Source organism: Prionailurus bengalensis, chromosome B4, assembly GCF_016509475.1.
Source record: "Prionailurus bengalensis isolate Pbe53 chromosome B4, Fcat_Pben_1.1_paternal_pri, whole genome shotgun sequence".
Taxonomy (NCBI): Eukaryota; Metazoa; Chordata; class Mammalia; order Carnivora; family Felidae; genus Prionailurus; species Prionailurus bengalensis.
In genome coordinates, this window is record NC_057358.1 from 60307235 (window position 1) to 60324392 (window position 17158).

Consider the following 17158-nt stretch of genomic DNA (forward strand, 5'->3'; position numbering starts at 1 on the left):
GCAGAGGCTGATGTGGGGCTCAAAATCACGGGCTGCAAGATCCTGACCTGAGCCAAAATTGGACGCTCAACTGACTGAGCCACCCAGGCACCCCTACCTACTTTCATTTTAAAGAAATAGTCTCAGATGTGTTAAATGACTTGTTTCTCCCTCCCCTCTTCTGCCCTGAATAAACAATGTGTAGTGGATAGACCAGACTAAAACAGTTTTTGGGGGCATGGATTCTCAGAAATTAAGAAGCAAATGTTTATATTGCATAAATTGTTTTTAACACAAAGTTATTCATAGGATAATTTAAATTTTATGTAAATTTTAACATAGCACACTACTGCACTGAAAATAGGTAGTGGGACAAAAGTTTTTAAGTTGTATGAAAAATATAATTTTTCCACCCTGCCATTGCATTCTGTGAATGTGTGTGCCTGTGTGTATGTATATTTTCTTTCAAGCACAATATCACATTCTAAATTTGATCCCTTTATAACTATGAGCCTGAACCAAATGGCTGCTTACTCTCCCCTACTTATGATTCCCAAACAGCTGCCCATTTCCCCCAATTTATTTCATCTTTGAGGAACTGATACTAAATGATAAACATTAAAAATATTGTTAGATTGATGATCATCACCAGGGAGATGCATGTAGGACGGAGTGAGATAAAATGCTAATGTCACGTTTTTAAGTTTACTTATTTATTTTGAGAAAGAGAGAGGGAGAGAGAGAATCCCAACAGGCTCCATGCTGTCAGCGCAGAGGCTGAGCAGGGAGCTCAATCTCACGACCCGTGAGATCATGATCTGAGCCAAAACCAAGAGTCAGATGCTTAACCGACCGAGCCACCCAGGTACCCCTAAATTCTGAATTATTTTATTGAGTGTTAAATAACACGTATTACCCAACTCAACATCAAAAACACCAACAATCCAGTTAAAACATTGGCAGAGGACCTATTAGAAAGTGGGGGAGGGACAGTAACGTATCCCCCAAACTGAGAAGGCACTTGGAAACTGGAAAATGAAGCAGGCGACACCATACAGTTTACACAGTCTTATTCAGGGTAACTTAACTGACATGGGAATTGGGAGGAGGATGATCCATGCATTCCGCATAGCTATTCTCCACAAAGTCCAGACCTTAGTCCACAGATTTTATAGAGTGGGATATGCGGGAGGGCACTGTAGTGAGATGAAAGGGCTCACACACACGTCAGAAGGCTTTCATGCACTTAACTGACAGCTACCTTTTAGTTAGATCTTGTGTCACCACCTGTACATCAGGAAAGAAGGAAGTCTATGTTATCTCTAACAGATTAATGACAGGCTGAAACAAGCCTTCCCACCATCCTACTCTTGGCAGGCATGTCTAAGGTATGTATATTAATATCCAAGTGGCCCGGAACACATAGCCCCAAGAGAGGCCCTTGAGCAAACATGAACAAGATGGAGGGCCAAAGACGGAGTCAGTATTGTTAGCACTCTTACAGTACATGAGTAGACATTTTTCCAAAGATATACAGGTGGCCGACAGATAGGTGGAAAGATGCTCAGCATCATTAATCATCAGGGAAATGCAAATCAAAACCACAGTGAGATATCACCTCACACCTGTTGGAATGGCTAAATCAAAAGACAAAAAATAACAAGCGTTAGTGAGGATGTGAAGAAAAAGGAACCCTCATGCAGTGTTGGTGGGAACATTGGTACAATCACTGTGGAAAACAGTATGGAGGTTCCTGAAAAAATTAAAAACAGAAATATCATCTGATACGATAATTCCAGTACTGGGTCCTTACCCAAAGAAAATGAAAACACTGATCAAAGAGATATATGCACCCCTATGTTTACTGCAATATTATTTACAATAGCTGAGACATGGAAGCAACGTAAGTGTCCACTGATAGATGAATGGATAAGGAAGATGTGGTGAATACACACACACACACACACACACACACACAAATATTACTCAGCCATAAAAAAGGATGAGATCTTCCCATATGTGACAATATGGATGGACCTAGAGGGTATTATGCTAAGTGAAATAGATTGAGAAAGATATATACCATACAATTTCACTCATGCAGACCTAAAAAACAAAATAAATGAATAAACAAAAATAAACCTATAAATACAGTGAACAAACTGATGGCTGTGCCAGAGAGGAGGCAGTTGGGGCGATGGGCAAAATGGGTGAAGAGGAGTAGGGAGTACAGGCTTCCAGTTATGGAATGAATAAGTCACAGAAATAAAAAGTACAACCTAGGGGATATAGTCAATGGTATTGTAATAGCATTGTATGGTGACAGATGGTAGTGACACTTGTGGTGAGCATAGCATGACATATAGAGATTTTAAATTATTATGTTGTGCACCTATAACTAATGTCACATTGTCAACTATATGCAAAAAAATTTTTAATAGGAAAATAGTATTATAGAAATGTATAAATGTTATTTTTCTTGAAAAAAATAACATATATTATCTTCGCCATTGAGAGGTGACAATTTGGTGAGGAAAGACAATATCAAAATATTGAAGGATGTGCCTTCAAAATGGGTTCAACAAAAGCAGAATTAACTTTCAATTCCTCAATGCATGGTCTCATCTTCTAAATGAGAGGCTGAAAGTAAACTGGGAGGTTAAAAATGAAATCTTTACTCTTTAAATTGTGAGTCACCTTTTAACAAAAATCTATGTGATCTTTTCATCCAGAACTAATTAGTCCCACTAACCCATATTTTCCTTTTGTTTACAGAAAGCCCTCTGTTTTGAATTCACTTCTACTGACATAGCCAAATTTGATGGGACATAGCTAATTAGGGGGCAGTACTCCCCCACTCGTTAGGAAACATACAACTAAAGACCAGTGCTTTAGATTTTGATTTTGTGAAAAGAAGGATATTATTCTGCCAGTCTAAAGATGGTCCATTTCTTATTTTAAAAGTTAGTAAGGCAGTAGGATTGAAATATGAAGATCATGTTTCCTAGAATGAGAGGCAAAAATATCTTTATTTTTGTTTTGAACTTATGTGAGGGAAACCGTGTGCTTGCTTGAGTGTGTTGGAGGCTGGAGGTGGGTGGAAGGGTCTGGTATAAACCATGGTTCATAGTTGGTGAATTTTTCCCCTTGATTTGTCACTTATTGTGAGAAACTCACCACATTTTCTGTGGAGACAGATGGTGTTCTGCCATTCAAAGTCCATCAGATTGAAGTCTGGGAGCTGAAATCATAATTAATCTCATGTGTATCTGGTGATCCTGAATCGTTCCCATTAAGAGAGTCCAAGCCTAGAAGTCTTGCAAGACCAAAAATCAGAAACTTAATTCCCAAGTGGCCAACAATCATTGATAAAATTATTCTCCCCACTTCTTTTTTTGTTTGTTTTTTGTTTTTAATGTTTATTTATTTTTGAGAGAGCGCAAGTGGGGGAAGGGGCAGAGAGAGGGGGACAGAAGGTTCAAAGTGGGCTCTGTGCTGACAGGCCGACAGCAGCAAGCCTGATGTGGGGCTCAAATTCACATGACTGTGAGATCATGACCTGAGCTGAAGTCAGACACTCAACCAACTGAGCCACCCAGGTTGCCCTTCTTCCCACTTCTTTATTGTGAGATATACTATAACCTATAGAGGTTTGTAAAAATTATATATGTAGTTTAAGAAATTAAAAAAAAAATCTGTGAACTCATACCCAAGTTAAGAAATAGAACACAAATTCCTTAGATGCCCCTGTGTGCCCTTCAGTAATTGAATCCAGATGCACCTTCTCTTCTCCCAAAGAGAATTCTGACTTTTGTGTTAAGTGTTCCTTTGCTTTTCTATATAGTGTGGCAACCTCTGTAGGTATTGCTAAAAAAAAAAAAAAAAAAAATTAGTTTTACCTATTTTTAAACTTTATATAATTTTTTTTTTAAAAAAAAAACATGCTATAGGTTTTTTATCTGTCACTTTTTTGGGCCCAGCATTACTAGTTTGAGATTCATCCATGTTGATATCAGTACTTCATTCATTGTTACTGCTGTTAATATTTCATTTAGTAGCTAAACAGTTTATATTTCTGTCAATGGAAATTTAGCTTCCAGTTTTCTCAGGTTTTTATTTTTGTTATTCAGCTACAAGCAGTGCTTGTACGTGTCTCCTCATATGCGTGGAGTTTCACTATGTACCTAGATCTGGAATGCTGAATCATATGTTATATGCAATATTCAATTTATTAGGTAATAACAAAAGTGGCTTCCAAAGTGGTTGTAGCGATTTACATCCCCACTTAGCAAAGCATCAACCTTTCATTGGTCCACATCGTCACCTACATCTGGTGTCCTCAAACTTTTCCATTGTAGCCATGGGATGGGTAGATTGCCATTGTTTACTCTGGCTCTTCCTAATTGCTAATGAGATTGAGTTATCTTTCCATTTGTGTATTGACAATTGGAATTCTTTTATGAAGTGCTCGTTAGTCTTTTATCCAGTTTTCTACTGTGTTGTTGCTTTTTCTTGTTGATGCAAAGGCATTCTTTATACAGTCTAGTTATTAACTCTTTGTTGTTTATATGTGTAACACATATCTTCTCTCAGTTTGTGGCTTGTGGTTTCATTTTCTTTACAGTTATCTTTTGATCAACATTAACTTAATTTTAAGAAGATTGAATTGATCAGTCTTTATTGGTGTTTCTTTTTATGTTTTGGAAAGTTCTTTCCCCACCAGTAAAATACTGTCTCTCCTTTAGAGTCTTTTCTGTTACATTTTTACCTTTTATATTTAGGTCTTTACTCCAGCTGGAATTGGGTTTTATATTTGGTATAAGGTAGGGGGTCCAGTTTTATTCTTTTCCATAGAGAAAACCACTTGGCCTAGGACCAATTACTAAAAAGCTGTTTTCCCCACATTGACTTGAAATGCCACCTCAGACATTTAGCAGATGTCCATTTATACGTGTCTGGGCCCTCTCTACTTTTCCTTTGGTTTGTCTATACTTTAATTACTATAGCTTTATTAATGTCCTGATATTTGATACAGCAAGTCCTTCCACCGTCCCTTGTCTATTCATGACCCACTGCACTTCCATATACATTTTATATTGTTTGTGAAATTCTACCAGAAAAAAGTCTTTTTAGAGGAATTCAATTACACATCTATTTTAGGAAAATTGACAACTTTGTGATATGGAGGACTCCAATCCAACGGCATATCTTCCCATTTACATGGATGTTTTTTACTGTTTTAAATAAATTTTTATATTTTCCTTATACAGATCTTACTTTTTTGTTTATTTTGAACTGACTGAGCCACTCAGTCATCCCAAAGATCTTACACAATTTCTTCTTTAGGTGCTGTATATTTTTTGAGGTTATTGCAAATTGTGTCTTTTTAAGTATCTTATTGTAAATAATATTTTTATTTCTGGTGAATAAAAAGGCAGCTGATTTTTATATATTGATCTTATAGATAGCCAACTTGCTACACTTTCTTTTTTTTATTTTGTTTTATGTTTATTTGAGAGAGAGAGAGAGAGAGCGAGCGAGCGAGTGAGCGAGCAGGAGCAAGGGAGGGGCAGAGAGACCAGGAGACAGAATTAGAAGCAGGCTCCAGGCTCTGAGCTGTCAGCACAGAGCCCAATGCAGCGCTTGAACTCACGAATGGGGAGATCATGACCTGAGCCAAAGTCAGATGCTCAGCGGACTGAGCCACCCAGGCACCCCTACATTTTCTAATTTTAATCATTTATCTGTTGATTATTTTCTGTTTTCTATATACTCAGTCATATGATTTATCAGTAATAGCAAAAAACATTTGTCTTCCTTCCCAATTGTTAAACCTCATATTTCTTTTTCTTTCCCTACTCCACTGGCAAGTCTTCTACTATTGTGTTGAAAAGGAGGGGTGCCTGGGTGGCGCAGTCGGTTAAGCGTCCGACTTCAGCCAGGTCACGATCTCCCGGTCCGTGAGTTCGAGCCCCGCATTGGGCTCTGGGCTGATGGCTCAGAGCCTGGAGCCTGTTTCCGATTCTGTGTCTCCCTCTCTCTCTGCCCCTCCCCCGTTCATGCTCTGTCTCTCTTTGTCCCAAAAATAAATAAACGTTGAAAAAAAATTAAAAAAAAAAAAAAAGGAGTAGTAGTAAAAGGTGTTCTTGTTTCTGATTCTAAAGAACACGCTTTCAGTATTTCTTCATTTTCCCATTAATCTGTTGTTCTGGTTAATCATATTCATTGATTTATTAATATTAAGCCAGTTTTGAATTTTTTTTTCAACATTTTATTTTTTATTTTTTGGGACAGAGAGAGACAGAGCATGAACGGGGCAGGGGCAGAGAGAGAGGGAGACACAGAATCGGAAACAGGCTCCAGGCTCTGAGCCATCAGCCCAGAGCCCAACGCGGGGCTCGAACTCTCGGACCGCGAGATCGTGACCTGGCTGAAGTCGGACGCTTAACCAACTGCGCCACCCAGGCGCCCCAAGCCAGTTTTGTATTCCTGGAATAAAACTATCTTGGTCATCCTGGGTGATTCTTTTTATACATATCTGAATCTTGCTAACATTTTATTAAGATTTTTTATATTTGTTCATAAATGAGATACCCTGTAATTTTCTCTTATTGTACTCACATTGTCAGGTTTTTAATTTTAAAATTATGAAATCCTCACTAAAAAAGAGTTGGGGGCCAATATATCCCTTCTTTTTCTGTATATTGGAATAGTTGTGTAAGAAAGATATAGTGATATTCAGGTCTTTGTTTTTTTTTAGCTTCAGTTTTTGTTGGTTAAAATTCTCTAGGAATTTTTTCATTCTATCTAAAATTCCAAATATTTAGAATGTTGTTCATGAGGGGCATCTGGGTGGCTCAGTTGGTTATGTGACTGACTTTTGATTTCGGCGCAGGTCACGTTCTCATAGTTTGTGGGATCGAGTCCTGTGTTGGGTTGCACGCTGCCAGTGCAGGGCCTGTTTGGGATTCTCTTGCTCTCCCCGTATCTGTGCTCCTCCTCTGTGTGTGTGTGTGCATGCCCTTTCTCTTTCTCAAAATAAACTTCAAAGAAAAGAATGTTCATGAGATTTTTACTGTCTTTTAAATCTCCAGACCATCTAAAATTATGACCCATGTTCACTTATATTTACTTACGTCCTCTTTCTTTCTTGAAAAATCTTGCCATAGAGTTATTAGAGTTACAGTCTTTTAGAAGAATCCATGTGTAGCTTTTTGATGTGCAATTGTTTGCATTGTATTTCTTTTAGTTCTTTGGATTTTACATATCTTTTTCTAATTTCTTAAAATAAAGGTTAAAATGTCCTTCTAAGTAATGCTTTCACTATCTCCACATGTTTTGATGTATAATATTTTATTATTATTTAGTTACATTTTATAATTTTATATTTGAATTCTTCCTTATCTGAAGGTGTTACTGGTATATTTCTTAATTTTTAAAGATACAGGGATTATCTAGTTATCTTTTTGTTACTGGTGTCTAGCATAATTACACCAAGTCACTAAGTGTTTGATGCATGATAGTCTTTTGAAATTGTTGAGACTTACTTGCTTTTTGTCCAGTATATTGTTAATTTTGATAAATGCTCCATGTGTACCCCAAAATAAACATTGGGTTTGAAGCTCCTAGGGATAGTGGTCTATATATGTCTATTACACCAAACTTGCCTATTGTGTGGATTAAATTTTCAATATCATTGTTTTTGAATCTTGATCTATCGGTTACTGCGAGAGATGTATTAAAAATCTGCCACTATTGTAGAGTTATTGCATTCTCCTTGTTAATACTACTTACACATTTTCAGTCTAGGTTGTAACTTGTAGATATAAACTTGTTATATTTTAGTAAGGGAATTATAGTTATTCAGGGAGGCCCACTTTTGGACTATAGGTTATTTTTATTTCTGTGATTTTGATTTTTATATTTTATTAAATATCTGATAAGCCACGTTTTATACAAAAAGGATTTTATTGTCATATTTAGCAACTTAGGGTTAAAGATATTCATGTCCCTTGACCTTGTTAACTCATTTCTGGGATACTATGCAAATAAAATAACCAGTAGATAAAAAGTTTTTGGTACCGTAATATATATTTGTGACAGTGAAAACAAACATAGATTCTAACAATAGCAGAATGGTGACATTTGATTTTCCCCCTTCCTTTCTACTTTTCTATGTTTTCTATACTTTCTACAATTCTTTTACAATTAAATGGGGAAAATAAGCTTTAAAATATGGACTAACAAATACATTTCTAATATTTGAGTGTATGTAATTTGTCTTTAATTCTATGTTATGTTGTTATTTAGGTGATATCTTTAAAATAAGATAGTAGGGGCGCCTGGGTGGCGCAGTCAGTTAAGCGTCCGACTTCAGCCAGGTCACGATCTCGCGGTCCGTGAGTTCGAGCCCGCGTCAGGCTCTGGGCTGATGGCTCGGAGCCTGGAGCCTGTTTCCGATTCTGTGTCTCCCTCTCTCTCTGCCCCTCCCCCGTTCATGCTCTGTCTCTCTCTGTCCCAAAATAAATAAAAAACGTTGAAAAAAAATATTTAAAAAATAAATAAATAAATAAAATAAGAAGATAGTAAAGCCATTTAAAATGTGATAGGGATATGTATAAAGTGGAAGTTAATGTTAAAGATAGATGTCCTATTGTGCTTTATCTGTCATAGATAGAATGCTGATAGAAAAGAACGAGTGCATTGCTCCCAAGGTTTCCAGTTATGTGAGCCCATGGACAAAACCAACAGCTATCGGATCCCTCAGCCCACATGTGACAGAGCTCCCAAGAAAACGAAAAGGAAGTGATTCAGACCCATCCCAGTAAGTGAATTTATGAAATCTTTGATTGTAAGGAAAAAAGAAAAAGATTGCTTTGCAAATCACTGATGATTTTCAGTTACATGGTGACATACGGATGGGGGCAATTATTTCTCCACCCAATTGCTTCCTCTGTCCCTGTCTGATCTGGAACGTTTCCGTCGAATTCTGAAACGTAGTAGATATCTAGGGGGAGTCAGCTGGAATTTGAAAGATATAGGAACATAAGGTTAATTTGTTTAACATTTATGGTCATATCAAGATACTTACCTTCCTATTTGAATTGCTTAACTGTGAAGAGAACATCTTCCTGCATGCACTTAAAATAATAATTACCACATTGCTTCTTGCCTTACTCATCATTTATATAATAACCAGCCCTTGGTTATCTGTGGTCAGTTAAATCATGTAAAACTCTTGTTTTCCATGTTTATTAAGCCAAATAGATAATAAAGCCAATGTTGGGGATACTTGCTATCTCCTTGTTTCTTTTGTTGCATTAATACAGCTCACAGCCCCCAAATATTCTTTAATGAACTCCCCAAAGCTAGGGTTTGTATGGTGAAATTGATAAGGCAAGGTAAATATTGCAATCTAGAGTACTCCATTTTAGGCTGGTACTTTACATAAATATGATAGTTGATGACAGTTTTTCATGAAAGAAGGGAAAAATTTTGAGTAGGGTGACAAGATGAGAACATAATGAAACATTCTACTTCTTTTTAAGCCTGTTCTTCCCAATATACTTTATAATTTAGCTAAAATTCCCAAGACAGCAGAATCAGTGTTATTCAAATTAAGTACCAGTGCACTTCCCAGCCCCCCTCTAATTGACTTGAAAGTATTCTACAGGTTGTCTGTATTCTCTTATACTCTCCAGTAATGTGAATAGTCATAAAAAATAACTGCAATTGACCAAGTAACTGTCTGGCATTGTTTGCTGATCAGTTTGTAGTCCCCACTCAGCTCAAGCTAGAAGTGATTGATTATAAGTTTTGTGTTCCTTCTTTTTCTTCAGAATCATAAGCACCATTGTTCTTTCTTAGGATCCAAATAAGATTGTCGCTGTTGAAGTAGAGCAGTGAGCACTAGAGGTAACACAGTTTTATGTCACATATGGGGCATGGATGAGACCTTACAGTGGTTTGGGGAACGAATGAGGAAATGGGGTCATTGGTAGGCGAAATAACAGAAACATGCAAAATACTGACAGATAGTGATCTTTTGGCAGAAGACAACACTAAAGATTAGCCAATTGCCCACATTTTAGAAACTGAAGAAGTCAGGAGTCAAAGATATCAAGTGACTTGCCTAACATTACACAACTAGTTAGAATTCCTGATTGTTAGTGTGGTCGTTTCTTCATTACACTGTTTCCTGTCTCTCTGCAACTGGATTGGGTAGCTTACTTCTAGCACATGAGGATAATTATGCCGTCCATTTCCCAACATGTATGGGTAGGTGACCCAAGACCTCCTTTCTTCCATGTCAGGAATCATGACAAAAAAAAGAGGTGGAAAAGCTTTCTCAGTACCCTTTTACCTATCTTCTTTCAACAAAGAAATAAATATCAGCAACCAGTGGCAGCAGGTAAGTCCTGGAATTCGACCTGACATAATTCCTACTTGAAGAAGGTGAAGAGGAAGAGAGTCAAAAGAGAGTATACACCCCACTGATTTGCTCATTATCTACCTTAGAGCTTCTCCATTCTGCCCCAATCCTTCTTTCATTCCACCATATTCCATTCCTCTGATGAAATGATGGATGTCAAAGTACTTTATAGGTTTTACAAAATACTAATTGTGTAGCATTTTTCCCAGAGACTCAGGGTGTGAAAGCCATTCGGTAGATACGAAGTTGATTTCGTTGGTGGAGCCTCAGAATATTGGGTATTTTTAAACAAAGAATGTATGAGAATGTTGACCATTTTTGCAGCACTCTTGGTTTTGAATGGAGAGCTGGTTCTCTAAAATGGTCATGGATGAAGACTCCCTGGAATGTAGTCATTACAATTTCTTGAGTACCTACTATGTGACACCCAGTAGACTGGGAGGAAGAAATACAGATTAGACAAAAGAAACGTGTACAAATTAGAAAGGCACAGGTAACTATTACACATGATAACTGTCATAACATACACCATGGGTTCTTTGGCAACAAAGACAATTGGGCATTTAAATGAGATTGGGATCAGTAGGGAAGGACAGCTTCCTGCAGAGGTTGACTTAAGCTAAGTTGTAAATGAAGAATGGAAGTGAGCCATTCTATGCAGGAGTAAAGGAGGTATTTTACGTAGAAGGAAGAACTGTTCAGAAGCACAGGGCACAAAATATGAAATAACACTCTTTTAATCAGGAGATGTGGTTGGCACAATAAAGCAGAGGGCGTACACAGAGGTGGGTGAGCTATGAGACTTGAGGGATGCACGTGGACTGGGTAAAGAGATCTGTTGAACCAAAGAGTATAGAAATTATCTTGCATGCAGTCAGGAAAACAGAAGGATTTTAAGGATGAGAGGATGATCAAATTACATTTAAAAAAATTGTTGGCCTTGGTACGTTTTGTATTTGGTAAAACATATATAACATAAAAATTGCCATTTCAAACATTTTTAACTATACAATTCAGTGACATTAATTATGTTCACAGTGTTTTACATTGTTACATTATTACTACTGCCTATTTCCAAAACTTTGTTATTACCCCAAACTCTGTGCTCATTAAATAATGATACTCCATACCTCGTTTCCCTCAGTCCCTGGTAACCTCTAGCCTATTTTCTAGTTCTATGATATTGCCTATTCTAGATATCTTATATAAGTAGAGTCGTGCAATGTTTGTCCTTTTGTATCTGGCTTATTTCACTGGGCATTAATTACATTTTATTTTATTTTTTCAATATATGAAATTTATTGTCAAATTGGTTTCCATACAACACCCAGTGCTCATCCCAAAAGGTGCTCTCCTCAATACCCATCACCCATACCCCTCTCCCTCCCACCCCCCATCAACCCTCAGTTTGTTCTCAGTTTTTAAGAGTTTCTTATGGGCATTAAATTTTCAAATTTTATGTGTGTTACAGCATATATCAGAATTTCATTCATTTCTTTTTATGGCTGAATAATATTCCATTGTATGTATATACCACATCTTTGTACCATTTTTTTTTAATTTAAGTATAATTGACACACAATGTTACATTAGTATCAGATGCACAACATAGTCAACTTCTCTATGCATTATGGTGTGCTTATCACATAGCTACAGTCTGTCACCATACATCCCTATTACAATACCATTGACAATATTCCCTATGCTGTGCCATTTATTCCTATGACTTACTCATTTTATAAGTGTAAGTCCATATCTCCTACACCCCTTCACCCATTTTGCCCATCCTTCCCTCTGGCAACCATTAATTCTCTGTATTTATAAGTCTGATTCTACTTTTTGTTTATTCATTTGTTTTGTTTTTTAGGTGCCCCATGAGTGAAATCATATATTTGTCTTTCTCTTGGTCTGACTTAGTTCACTTAGCAAAATACCCTCTAGCTTCATCCATGTTGTTGCAAATGACCTCATCTTTTATTTGGCGGTGTAATATTCTAATGTGTGTGTGTGTACCACTTCTTTATCCACTTCTCTATTGATGGACACTTAGGTTGCTTCCATATCTTGGCTATTGTAAATAATGTTGCAGTGAACATAAGGATGCATGTATCTTTTTGAATTAGTGTTTTGGTTTTATTGGGTAAATACCTAGTAGTGGAGTTATTGGATTATATGTTATTTCTGTTATAAATTTTTTGAGGAACTTCCATACTGCTTTCCACAGTGGCTATACCAATTTACATTCCCACCATAGTGCATGACATTTTCTCTACATCCTTGCCAACACTTTTGTTATTTCTTACCTTTTTAATTTTAGTTATTCTGACAGATGGAAAGTGGTATCTTATTGTGGTTTTGATTTGCATTTTCCTGATGATTAGTGATTAGCTTTTTTTGTGTGTCTGTTGGCCATCTGTATGTCTTTGGAAAACTGCCTATTCAGATATTCTGCCCATTTTTAAATCAGATTGTTTGCTTTTTGGGTGTTGAGTTGTATAAATACCTTATATATTTTGGATATTAACCCCTTATTAGATAGTCATTTCAAATATCTCCTCCCGTGTAGTAAGTTGCCTTGTTATATTGTTGGTTTCCTTTGCTGCACTAAAGCTTTTTATTTTGATGTAGTCCAATGGTTTATTCTTGGTTTTGTTTCCTTTGTCTTAGGAGATATGTCTAGAACAATATTGTTACAGCCAATGTCAGAGAAATCACTGCCTATGTTCTCTTATAGAATTTTTATGGTTTCAAGTTTCACATATAGGTCTTTAATCCATTTGGAGTTTATTTTTCTGAATGGTGTTAGAGAGGTCCAGTTTTCTCCGAACCATTTGTTGAAGATACTCTCTTTTCCCTATTGCCTAATCTTGCCTAATTTGTCATAGATTAATTGACCATATAATGGTGGGTTTATTTCCAGGCTCTCTATTTGGTCCCATTGATCTATGTGTCTGTTTTTGTGCCAGTACCATGCTGTTTTAATTATTATAGCTTTGTAGTATATCTTGAAATTTGGAACTGTGATACCTCCACTTTTGTTCTTTTTCAAGGTTGCTTTGGCTACTCAGGGTCTTTTGTTGTTTCATACAAATTTTAGGATTGTGCAAGTTCTGTGAAAAATGCTTTTGGTACTTTGAGACGGATTGTACTGAATCTTTAGATTGCTTTGGGTAGCATGGACATTTTAACAATATAAATTCTTCCATTCCATGAACATGGAATATCTTTCCATTTATTTCTGTCATCTGTAATTTCTTTCATCAGTGCCTTATAGTTTTCAGAGTACAGGTCTTTCACCTCCTTGGTTAAGTGTATTCCTAGATATTTTAGTCTTTTTGGTGCAATTTTAAATGGGATTGTTCACTTAAAATCTCTTTCTGCTAGTTTGTTATTAATGTATAAAATTGTAGCAGATTTTGGTATATTTTGTATACTGCAAATTTACTGAATTAGTTTTTTTTTTAACATTTATTATTGAGAGACAGAGAGACACAGAGTGTGAGCAGGGGAGGTAGAGAGAGGGGGAGACACAGAATCTGAAGCAGGCTCCAGGCTCTGAGCTGTCAGCACACAGCCTGACACAGGGCTCGAACTCACAAAGTGCAAGATCATGACCTGAGCCAAAGTTGGTTGTCCAACCAACTGAGCCACACAGGTGCCCCTAAATTTATTAGTTTTAATAGTTTTTTGATGGAGCCTTTACGGTTTTCTATATGTTATATCAAGTCATCTGTAAATAGTGACAGTTTCACTTCTTCCTTATCGATATGATTGCCTCTTATTTCTCTTTCTAGTCTGATTGCTATGGTTAGGACTTCTAGTTGAATAACAATGGTGAGTGGACATCTTTGTTTTGTTCTTGATTGTAGAGGAAGATCTCTCAGTTCTTTACCACTGAGTATGATGATGGCTGTGGGTTTTCATATATGGCCTGTATTATGTTGAGGTGTGTTCCCTCTAAACCCGCTTCGTTGAGAGTTTTCATCATGAATGGATGTTGAATTTTGTCAGATGCTTTTACTGCATCTATTGAGATCATATGATTTTTATCCTTAGTTTTGTTGATATGGTTTATCATGTTGATTGATTTATAAATAATGAATCATCCTTGCATTCTTGGAATAAATCCCACTAGATCGTGGTGAGTGGTCCCTTTTAATGTATTGTGGAATGTAGTTTGCTAATACTTTGTTGAGAATTTTTGGATCTATATTCATCAGAGATATTGAGATATTGGCTTGTAGGGGTTTGTGTGTGGGTGTGTGTGCATGTGTGTGTCTGGTTTTGGTATCAGGGTAATGCTGGCCTAGCAGAATATATTTGGAAGCTTCCCTTTTTCTGTTTAGAATAGATTGAGAATAGGTATTAACTCTTCTTTAAATGTTTGGTAGAATTCACCTGTGAATCCATCAGGTCTTGAACTTTTATTTTTTGGTCATTTTTGATTACCAATTCAATTTCATTACTAGTAGTTGGTATGTTGACATGTTCTTTCTTCCTGATTTGGTTTTAGGAGATTGTACGTTTCTAGGAATTTATCCATTTCTTTTAGCTTGTCCAATAATTTTTGCTATATAATTTTTTGTAGTGTTTTCTTATAATCTTTCTGTATTTCTTTGGTCTTATTTTTCCTCTTTGCTTCTGATTTTATTTGGGTCCTTTCTCTTTTTTTTTCTTGATGAGTCTGCCTCAGGGTTTATCAATTTTCAAAGAACCAGCTCTTAGTTTTATTGATTTTTTTTTCTATTTTTTTCTTAGTCTCTGTATCATTTGTTTTTGCTCTGGTCTTTATTCTTCCTTCCTTCTACTCACCTTGAGCTTTGTTTCTCTTTTTCTAGTTCTTTTAAGCATAAGGTTAGATTTTTTTTTGAGCTTGCTTTCTTTCTCCTTTTTTCTCTTTTTGTTTTGTTTTTGTTTTTTGAGATCGGCTTGTATTGCTCTATATTTTCCTCCTAGAACTGTTTTTGCTGTGTCCCAAAGGTTTTGGACTATTGTATTTTCATTTTTCTCTGTGTATTTAAAAATTTTCTCTTTGATTTCTTTGTTGACCCATTGGTTGTTTAGCAGTGTGTTCTTTAGCCTCCATGTGTTTGTTTTTTAATGATTGATTTCTAGTTGCATACTGTTGTGGTTGAAAAACATGCATGGTATGGATTTCAATCTTCTGAAATTTATTGAGACTTTTGTTTTGTGGCCTAACATGTGATCTGCTCTGCAGAATGTTTCATGCACACTTAAAAAGAATGTGTATATTGTTATTTTTAGATGGAATGTTCTGTGTATATCTGTTAAATCCATCTGGTCTAATGTGTTGTTCAAAGCCAGTGTTTCCTTGTTGGTTTTCTGCCTGGATGATCTACCCATTGATATTTGCTTTATTTAGGCGCTCCTATGTTGGTTGTGTGGATATTTACAACATATCCTCTTATTGGATTAAGCCCTTTATCAGTATGTAATGGCCTTCTTTGACTCTTGTTACAGTCTTCATTTTAAAGTCTATTTTGTCTGATAGAAGTATTGCTACCCTGGAGTTTTTCCCCCCACTTCCATTTGCATGCAATATTTTGTCTATCCTTTTACTTTCAGTCTATATGTGTTTTGGGGTCTGAGGTGGGTCTCTTGTAGACAGTATTTGTTTTTTTTTATCCATTCTGCCACCCTATGTCTTTTGATTACAGTATTTAGGCTATTTACATTTAAACTGATTATTGGTAGGGGTGCCTGGGTGGCTCAGTCAGTTAAGCGTCCGACTTCCGCTCAGGTCATGATCTCACGGCTCGTGAGTTCGAGCCCTGCGTCGGGCTCTGTGCTGACAGCTCAGAGCCTGGAGCCTGTTTCAGATTCTGTGTCTCCCTCTCTCTTTCTGACCCTCCCCCGTTCATCCTCTGTCTCTCTCTGTCTCAAAAGTAAATAAACGTTAAAAAAAAATTTTTTTTAACTGATTATTGGTAGGTATATACTTATTGCCATTTTTTTCTCTGGTTGGTTTTGTAGTTCTCTGTAGTTCTTTCTCTTGCTGTCTTTCTTTGTGATTGATGAGTTTCTGTAGCATCATGTTTGGCTTTCTTTTTCTTTTTTCATGTCTATTGTAGTTTTGGGGTTTGTGGTACCATGGGGTTCATATATAACATCCTAAGTAATAGCACTCTTTTTAAGTTGATGGTCATTTGAGTTCAAACACATTCTTAAAAAAGATTTGTTTTGCTCTTTCCTCCATGTTTTATGTATATGCTGTCATATTTTATATCTTTATTCATAATTTTCTAACATCTAATGGCCATTTCTTTTCCACTTAAAGAATTTCCTTTAGCATTTCTTATAAGGTTAGTTCTGTGGTAATAAAATCATTTTGGTGGTGGTAGAGGGAGGGGGAATTCTTTATCTCTCCTCCAACTCTGCATGATAACCTTGCCAGGTAGAGTATTCTTGGTTGTAAGTTTTTTCCATCTTACTTTGAATATATCATGTCACTCCCTTTTGGCTTACAAAGTTTCTGCTGAAAACTTAGCTGATAGCCTTTTAGGGTTTTTGTTGTAGGTAAATTTTTGTTTCTCTCTTGTTGCTTTTGAAAATCTGAGCTGTCTGGGTGGCTCAGTCAGTTAAGCATCCAACTCTTGATTTTTGGCTCAGGTCATGATCTCATGGTTTGTGAGATCAAGCCCTATGTCAGGCTCTGGGCTGGCAGCACAGAGCCTGCTTGGGGTTCGTTCTCTCTCTCTCTTTCTCAGTCCCTCTCCCTTCCTCTCT

At 36.6% G+C, this 17158-nt stretch overlaps 1 protein-coding gene across 2 annotated transcripts in view; it reads left to right on the forward strand.

Annotated features, from left to right (window-relative positions):
• Positions 1 to 17158, forward strand: part of ARNTL2 (aryl hydrocarbon receptor nuclear translocator like 2) — a 131257-nt gene that overhangs the window by 35589 nt on the left and 78510 nt on the right. Inside the window, exon 2 of one of the 2 annotated variants that reach the window (XM_043561558.1) lies at positions 8653 to 8803. In XM_043561558.1, coding sequence (XP_043417493.1) covers positions 8653 to 8803 — 151 coding nt within the window. The remainder of the gene's footprint in view (positions 1 to 8652; positions 8804 to 17158) is intronic. The other variant, XM_043561559.1, reaches the window with a different exon arrangement.